At 52.5% G+C, this 8,998-nt stretch overlaps 1 protein-coding gene across 1 annotated transcript in view; it reads left to right on the forward strand.

Moving 5' to 3' along the window:
* TTC22 (tetratricopeptide repeat domain 22) overlaps positions 1-6,926 on the forward strand; it is a 43,617-nt gene extending 36,691 nt beyond the window's left edge. The window contains exons 4-7 of the mRNA XM_001381459.3: positions 1,473-1,591; positions 4,030-4,191; positions 4,717-4,869; positions 6,039-6,926. Of these exons, the coding sequence (XP_001381496.2) occupies positions 1,473-1,591; positions 4,030-4,191; positions 4,717-4,869; positions 6,039-6,569 (965 nt within the window). The 3' untranslated portion in view covers positions 6,570-6,926. The remainder of the gene's footprint in view (positions 1-1,472; positions 1,592-4,029; positions 4,192-4,716; positions 4,870-6,038) is intronic.
* The last annotated feature ends 2,072 nt before the right edge of the window (positions 6,927-8,998 follow it).

The raw sequence follows: 8,998 nt of genomic DNA on the forward strand, positions 1-8,998 counted from the left end.
GGGGGGGGGAGGGGTCCCCATTCCTTCTGGGGAGGATGCCGTGGGCAGGGGATTCCTTTTCCCTTCAGTGGGTGGCCTGGAGACAGAGAGGCGAGTCTGTGAGCCCTGGGTAAGCATTTGCCTGAACTCCTGCCAGGCTGCCTCAGGGATGGCCAAGACGGGGGCCAAGCAGGCCTGGATGGATGGCTCTGGGGGGGAGTCATCGATCAATAGGCTTTATTACACCGTGGCAAGAGCCAGGCGGGGAGGGAGGGGCGCCCTCTGCCCAGCACGCAGCCTGCACAGCGCGGAGGCCAGGCGAAGGGGACAGCCGAGCTGCAGGAAATGGAAGGGCCCAGCCTGCCGCCTCCCTTCCCGGGCCCGATGCCCAGGCTGGGAGTTGTCTGGGGGGACCCAAGGGCCCAGACGTATAGCAGACAATCGCCTCGGTGCATCCATTCTTGTGTCCCAGAACGAGTTTCCCAGGGGTCTAGGATGAGAGGTGGTTGTCTTGCTGCCCCCTGAGCGGGCCGGGGCATAACCGAAGGATTTGGTTCAGTTTGGAGCACAAACTGTTAGGGAAGCCGTGGATCTCCGGTGGCTCGGTAGCCCAGTGGATAGCGTGCCAGACCCGAGTTCAGGAGGACCTGGATTCAAATCTGGCCTCAGACCCTTCCTCGCTGGGTGACCCTGGACAAGTCACTTCATCCCAGTGGCCTGACCCTCGCCTCCCTTCTGCCTTAGAATTGATACTAGGACAAACGGTAAAGGTTTAAAAAAGGGAAAGTATTGATCAGCCAAAGAGGTCCAGAGGAAAGCGACCAGGATGGGCTCACGAGGATGGCTGAAGCCGGAGGATGTCCGCCGTGGACGAGAGAAGATGGATTTGGGGATGAGGGAGAGACAGGAGCTCACTGGGTGTTTGGGGGGGCCACAGCCTGGCAGGACTAGGAACGATGGCTGGAGCTTCAAACGGGCCTGTGGAAGCTCAGCCTCCCAGGGGAGCCCAACTTCCTGCCCACAAGAGCCGCCCAGGGGGGAGCGGGCTGCCCCCGGGAGATGCCGGGCTCCTCGGCACTGATCTTCAGGCCCAGGCTGGAAGGCCTGGTACAGAAGGGATGATGGGCCGGCCATGGGCTGCACTCCGCAGGCAGGAGGCCCCAGCCCAGCTCGGGAGTCTGCTCAGACTCTCCTTCCTTCTCTGCTCTTCCATCGCCCCAGAGGACGGAGGAGCCCCTTTCAGACGGGGAGGGAGAGCAGAGCCCATGTGGCTCCTGTCTGTGCTGCTCCAGGCCCACGCGCTTCCTGCAGTCACAATGAGGGCGTCTTTGATTGGTCAGCGTGAATGAATCCATGAAGGGAAGCCTCCGCTAGGGGTCAGGCCCCAGGCGGGATGGGAGAGCCTTGTCTGAAGCTTCGGCTCCATGCAGGGTCAAGCTCCGGCTGGAGCCTCCATTGCTGAAATGTCCCTGAGCTTCCTTTCTCCCTTTCAGCTCTGGCCTGGTGCTACCTTGGGATGCTTCTGGAAAGGAAAGACACCTTCTCTACCACCCCTATGGGGGTGCACGACTGCGGCTACTCGGGGACTGACCCCTTGGACTGTTTCGGCAAGGTATGAGGAAAAGTGGACAAATCAGAACTGGTCCACTGTGTCCTTGGAGGGAGGAGCAGGATGATCAGAGGATGCAACACCCCTGCTCAGCATCCTTCAGTGGCTCCCTAGTGCCTACAGGATGAAGTCTGGAATCCTTAGACTGCCTGCCTTTGCAGGACAGCATTTTCTGGGTTGTCTTGGTAGAAAGATTGCTGACTTTAGACTCAGGAGACAAGGACTGAAATGTCAGCTCTGGTACTCTCTGTATGACCATGGGCAAGTTGCTTAACCTCTTGAGGCCTCAGTTTCTTCATCTGTAAAGTGAAGGTTTGGGCTAGATAGCCTCTAAGGTCCCTTCCAGCTCCAGGACCATCTTCTTCTTTTCCTCTGCTCTTTCTGACTCAGTCTTTCTGACTTAGAGTTGTAAAAAATACAATTCAGAGCAGATAAAAATTGAATTTCTTCTGAAGGGGAGAGAGAGAGAGAGAGAGAGAGAGAGAGAGAGAGAGAGAGAGAGAGAGAGAGAGAGAGAGAGAGAGAGAGAGAGAGAGAGAGAGAGATGGAGGGAGGGAAGGAGGGAGGCAGGAAGGAGGGAAGGAATAAAAGAAGGGAGGAAAGGAGGAAGGGAGGAAAGGAAGAAGGGAGGAAGGAAAGAAGGGAGGAAGGAAGGAAGAAAAGGAAGGAAAAAAGGAAGGAAGAAAGGGGGAAAGAAGGAGGGAGACAGGAAGGAGGGAAGGAAGAAAGGAGGGGAGGAAGGGAGGAAAGGAAGAAGGGAGGAAGAAAAGAAGGGAGGGAGGAAGGAAAGAAGGAAATATGTGTGATTTCCTAAGTCATTATATAGTTCAACTCCCATTTCTGAGTCCGACACTACAAATCGGGCCTGGGGACCTCCATTGGGCATGGAATCCGCTCCCATCTCATCTCCACTTGTCAAACACTATCCACCCTTTATGGCCATGTACAAATGGTAACTCTTCCTGGAAACCCTCCCTGATATCCCCAGCCAGAAGAGAGCTCTGCAGCCTCAGATTTGGCTGGTCACTTAGAGCTGCAAAGGGATCTTAGAGATGAGAAAACAGATCAAGGCCCAGAAACAAAAAGGAACTGGTCCAAAATCACCCAGGGAGGTGGTCCAGTACGTAGACTGTTGGACCTGCAGTTGGGAAGACCCGAATTCACATGTGACCTCAGATATTTACTAACTATATAGCCCTGGGCAAGTCATTTAATCTTTGATCGCCTCAGTTGCCTCAACTATAAAATGGGAATAATAACAGCACCTATAGCATAGGGTTGTTGGGAGGATCAAATGAGATCATATTTGAAAATAAATTCTTGTTAATTGATTCACCACAAAATTACATCCCTAAATCACGCCTCTGCTTGGAAGTCTTCACTAGCTTTTCTATGGCCTCGAGGCCACAAACTTCTCATTCAGGCATGTCAGACCCTCCACAGTCTGACCCCCTCCTACTTGGCCAGTCTTATTTCTCACTAGTTTCCTTCTTACACTCTCCCTTCCAGTCCAACCAGACCACGGATTCTTTCCTGAACTCAAAGTCTCCCCCGTTGGAGCATTTGCAAGAAGCATGCCCCCATGCATCAAAAGCCTTTCCTTCCTCCCTCTTAATCGGAGCCTCCCAGAATCCTCCTCTCTCCACAAGGCCCAGCTCAGATTCCAAGGGTTCTCCAAAGACCGGCCTGATCTCCCTAGCTGCCAGTGCCCTCTCCCTCCTCAAATGTGCATTCCTGACTATGGACAGGAAGCCCTTCCACATTGCAGGGGTCCCCGTCAATCTGGAAAATGCATGTACAGGTTTTTGGGCCTCCCTTTGTAGCAGAGAAGAAATGTGAATGGCTTCTTTTTCTCTTATGGGTGTTTGCTGGGCCTCGTTGCAAAATTCAGGTTAGGCATTTGGCCATCAGCTCCATAATTTCCCAACTCTTTCTGCATGGTCTGCTGGCCTTTGCAGATCCTTGGTGGCTTCCATAAAACTCCTCCCAGATTCCCATTTAATTTCTTACACCGACCTATGATATATCAACGCTCAGACGGGGAAGGTCACTAGGTCTTGTGTGGGGCCGCCTGGCTGGGGGTGTTCTTCTCCCTCTAGGGGAGCCCACTCTGGGCCCCAGTCCCTGCTCAGAACACAAGGCATGAGCTCAGTGGGGCAGGAACCCTTTTGTCTTATCCCCACATCTGGCCCTGAGCTTTGCAGACAGTAAGCACTCAGTAGATTCTTGTTGAGAATGAGAACGCTCATTAGATGAGCAGCTCTGTGAAGACAGAAGCCACGGCTGGTCCTCGGATGTGCTGGATGATTGAGAGCGAATGAATGAATGAATGAATGAATGAATGACTCCTGGCTTCTTTTCTGGACTCTTACAACGCTGTCCTCCCACATTTGCCTACCTACCCGATGAATGGTTTGTTCTGCCAACGTTGTCCTCCCCAGGCCATAGATATTGCCAAGGACAACGTGCCCATCTTGAACCGGCTGGCCAAGATTTTCCATTTCCTGGGGAAGCAAGACATGGCCATCGGCACCTGCAACATGGCCCTGGACATCCTAGCGGATCCCGAGCTCAACTGGCAGGCTTACTGCACCAGGGCCAAGGTACCCAGGGAGAGCCGCCCACTAGTCATGGCTCTGGGCATTGTGGGAAAGAGGAAAGAGGAAATGGAAGGTTCCTGGGCTGGATATTCATAGACTCTCAGAATCGGTGGGCAGGGCAAAAGAAAGTGTTCAGGCGTCCCCTGGCAAGGAACCATCTAGCCTTTGCTTGAGCCACTCTGGGGACAGGGAGCTCACTCTCCTGAGGCAGCACATTTCCCTTGGGCTAGCTCTGAGGGTTAAGGAGTTTTTCCCTGATCATCAAGCCTCAGTTAGGCTGTCGGTGGTTTTTCCTGGTTCTTCGCTCTGAGGTCAAGCAGGACAAGTCTACGCTTTCTTCCACATGGTGTTCCTGTAGACACGGTTCCTCCAAATTCTAAGGGATCCTCGAAAGGAAAGCTGATTTTGGAAGTTTTCCTGGGGTTGCTGAGAGGCCTGGGGGGAAGAGCAATGTCATCCGGAGAAGTAGTAGGCAGGCAGCTGTTAGCCCTTCTGGAACTCCCTTGAGCTGATTCTGTTTCCCCCCAGATCCACACCAAAGCATACCTGCGGGACCTGGAACGGGCCAAGGCTGGCCTTGGAGGCCTGCCAGACAGGAATCACCTCACAGTGGCCAGGGCTGACTTGGAGGAGGTGGTCAAGGTGTGCCCAGGCCTGAAGATCTACCTGGACATTGGTCAGGTGAGGCAATAGCCAGGTATCTGGAAATGAGAAATGTCTGAAACACGAGAGGTTCTGGGACTTGCCCTGGCAAGGGTCACACAGCCGGAACCACCTCGTCTCTCTCCAGCAAGTCCAATGAGTACCCATCCCACCTCTTCTGAGATCCCTCCAGTGATGGAGAGCTCACTACTCAGCCTTTTGAGAGGCATTGTGGGTCTGTGGGAAGAACTCTAGAAAGCAATAGCAAAGTCCTCAAATCCCAGTTTGCCTGTGTGACTTAAGCTCTCTACACTTCAGTCTATAAGTAGGGATGACCTTGATAGGCCTGGGTAGAAGCATGGTGGTGGAACAAACCATTCTTCCAGCTTAAAACCCAAGATTCTAGGACTCTACCCACTGAGTCAGCCTGTCCCACTAATGGCTCAGGGAAAAGAGCACTAGGGTTGGAGTCAGGAAGACCTGAGTTCAAATCCAGCCTCAGATATTTACTAGCGGCGTGACCTTGGACAAGTCACTTAGCCTCTAGATGCCTCGATCCAATGGAGAAGGACAACTTTGCCAAGAAAACCCCTGGCAGTCCAGTCCATGGAATCATGAGGAGCTGGACTGAACAGCAGCTCTTGGAAAGCTTTCTTCATATTGAGATCTCAGGGCCCCAGATATAAGCAGAAGTGGTCACATGACCCGGAGTCATGGCTAGCTCACTTGATCACCCATCCAAAGAGGACCTCCTAACCTGCATATATAACTGGGTGGAATTGCTTGTCAACTCCGGGAGGAGGGAGGGAGGGAGAGAACATGAATCATGTAACTAGGAAAAAATTGGTTAAATTTAGTTAAAAAAGAAAACCAAAGAGGATCTCATTTCATGAAGCCTCCCCCCCCCCCCCCCTGCATGGAGCTCAGTGCCCGGCACACAGTAGGAATTTAATAAGTGCTCATTTACTTGGCTGACTGTGCATCAGGCACTGTGCTAAGCACCCAGGACACCAGAAAGGCAGCGATGTCCTCCTTGCCCTCTGAGGAGGAGGCAGCATCCACACCACTCGGTCTAACTCTCACTTTAGAGGCGAGGACGGGATCACGCACGTCCTCGGTTGCATGGCCAGGTTTCGAACCCAGGCCTCGGTCTTCCCTCCTCTGCCCATGTGACTGGCCTCTGCCTGCTCTTTCTCCCCTCTTGCCAGGTCTACTATTACATGGGAGTGGACGCCGTGAAGGAGCTCCTGGCCGTGGACGAGGCGGCCCTGAACAAGGCTTTGGTCTTCTTCGCCAAAGCCATGGAGTACGACATGGGGGAGACGCTGCCCGAGATCCAGCTGCTGCGAGGGAAGTGCCTGCGGATCAAGGGCGAGGAGCCCAACGCCGTGGAGTGCTTCAAGCGCGCCATCGAGCTGGATGACAGTGGCTCCCGCCACAGCGACGCTTTCCGCTGCCTCCTCGAGACGCTGCTGGCCCTACTGGGCCAGGCGAGGCTGAGCGCCGGCGAGCTGGGCCGGGAGGTGGAGCTGTGGGTGAGCAAGGCCCAGGGCAAGTACCCGGCCGAGCGGGTGAGGCAGGAGCTGCGGCGCGTGTGCCGCAGCCACCCGGCTGAGGTGGTGGCGCTCTCCAAGGCCCTGGTGGCGCAGGGCCGGCTGCAGCTGGTGCGGCTGCTCTTCGACAGCATGGGCAGCAGTTGGACGGAGCCGCGGCCGAGTGACCGCTCCCTCTCCTGCTGACCTGGTACATCCTTTGTACAGATGAGGAAACTGAGGCTCATTGAAAGAAATCCATACAGCTAGTTGGGCAGCTGGGTGGTGACATACATTGTAAAAATGGAGATTTGAACCCCTTGCGAGTTCCCAAATTGTCTTCTAATCTCCCTGAATCTCCCTGAGTTCAAGATCACAAATTATTATTTAAAGGGACTCCGCCTACTGCTCGCTCTCTTGGCTTCTGCATCTGGGCTCAGGCGGCTCTACCAGGCAGGATGTAGAGTGAGTGATTGTGAATGGGCTCTCTGGGCCTAGACACATGCTTTCTTATTTTGTATTTTCTTTAATTCTTAATCTTTAATAAAGCTCTAAAAAATATAATACTTCTAGAAGAGAAACTAATTTTAACTGCTACAACATAATGTACTGAATGCTGTGCCTGGAGTCAGGAAGAATCGTCTTCCTGAATTCAAATCTAGCTTTAGGCACTGACTAGCTGAGTGACCCTGGGCAAGTCATTTTACCCTGTTTGCCTCCATTTCTTTATCTGTAAAATGAGCTGGAGGAGGAAATGGTAAAACCCTCTCCAGTATTTTTGCCAAGGAAACCCCAAATGGGGTCACAAAGGGTCAAACATGACTTAAAAATGACTGAATGACAACAACATATAGCTGGTAACAGCTGGGATCTGAACCCAGATCCCAGCCTCGAAGGTCATCACGTTTCTTCTTCTGGATCACTCATGTTTCTATACACCTCTACAATTTACAAGATACTTTCCTCCCAAGGACCCTCGCTACCCCACCGGATCCTGTCCTGTCTTGTCCTATCTTGTCCTTTTCATTGGCTGGACCCCATGCCTAGAATGCTCTCCCCCCTCACCTCTGTCTCCTAATTCCCTTTGCTTCCTTCTAGACTCAGCTCAAATTCCATCTTGCACCAGCCTTCCCTTGTTCCCTCCCCAGCCATGTCCCCCCGGATTACCTCCCACACTGCATCCCTCTTGCACGTCCATCGCTGTGTCTCCCCTCATAGAGTGGGAGCTTCCTGAGGACAAGGACTGTGGCTTTTGCCTTACAGTAAGTGTTTAATAAAGCCTCGGTGACTGGCCAACCAGCACTCTAGGCACTGGCTGGAGAACCCTGCCCCGGGCTTTGCCTTGCACTTGTCTAGGACACCCACCGTGTCCAGAGAGTGATGGTTTAAGTGCAATCTGGATACTCCAGAGACCTCTGGGCATGCCATGCTTGGGGGGGACAAGGTGGTTAGCGTGGAGGAGAAAAAGCTTTGGGGGACCCGCTAGCTGGCTGCAGGTATTTGAAGGGTTAGCGCCTGGCAGATGGATTATCAGCCTCATCCCACTTGGTTTTATAAGGCAAACCTAAGAATGGGTGGAAAGGACAAGCAAGCACATTTAGGTTTGTCGTCTGCAGACATTTCCTAGGACTCAAAGCCGTCCCAAAGGAGAATGAACCGCCTTGGAAGAAGTGAATTCCCCCTTACGAGAGCTCTTAAGCCGGCAGTGGGGATTCTTGTTCGGGTCTGGGGTCCCTTCTATGTCTGGCATTCGGTGATTCTGCCGACGCGTGCCATCTGCCTCCCATGGCTTGTTTTGAGGAAAGCCCTTGGCAGGTTTTCAGAGGACTTTTAGACATACGGATTTTTCCTCCAGCTGAAGAAACTATCTGGGCCAGGAAGAGTGGGGACTCCATGGACATCGGGCTGCCACTACTGTTTCAGACAGTTTGGGGCCTCAGGTTGTTAGGGGAAACTGAGGGTGTGAGCCAAGGAGGGTAGGAGGAGCATCAGGTTATTTTTTCAATCCAGCAGAGACAACTCTTCGGCTTCCCTACCCACCCTCTAGGGGACCTGCTATCATGCCTTGTTAGGTGCCCAGAAGCCTCCTAAGAGGTGCTTTATGAAACCCCTAATCCTATAGCAATTAGTGTAATGATGATTAATGACACCTTAAGCTTATCTCTCTTCTGCTGTCCCTCCCATGAGATTTGCCCCAAAAGCCTTGAATATGTGGGTGGGGCTTTGGTGGCCTTGTCTCTTCTTCCCAGATGACCAGCACTATCCAGCCCAATCCAAGTATTACTCATTTTTATGCAGTGGAAGAGCTAGGTTCAAATCCTGACTTTTCGACTTCTTTATTACTAGCCTAATGTCTTTTAACAAATCATTTACACTATCTGAGCCTCAGTTTTCTCATCTGTAAAAATGAAGGGATTAAACTCAATGATCCTTAAGCCAAAATCCATGATTCTCTGATCTATGTATAGTGCAAAATAGACTCTATAAAGATACGGAAAGTAGAATGTACTATGAGATGGCATGAGGGAGAGATCACTCAGCCAGGATAGGTCAGAGGCAGGGCAGGATTTGAGCCCTTGGGGTGGCTCTTTATTCATGATGGAAGTTGCTTCTAATCAAGGGGGGGGGGAGAGAGA

Source organism: Monodelphis domestica, chromosome 2 (assembly GCF_027887165.1).
Source record: "Monodelphis domestica isolate mMonDom1 chromosome 2, mMonDom1.pri, whole genome shotgun sequence".
Taxonomy (NCBI): domain Eukaryota; kingdom Metazoa; phylum Chordata; class Mammalia; order Didelphimorphia; family Didelphidae; genus Monodelphis; species Monodelphis domestica.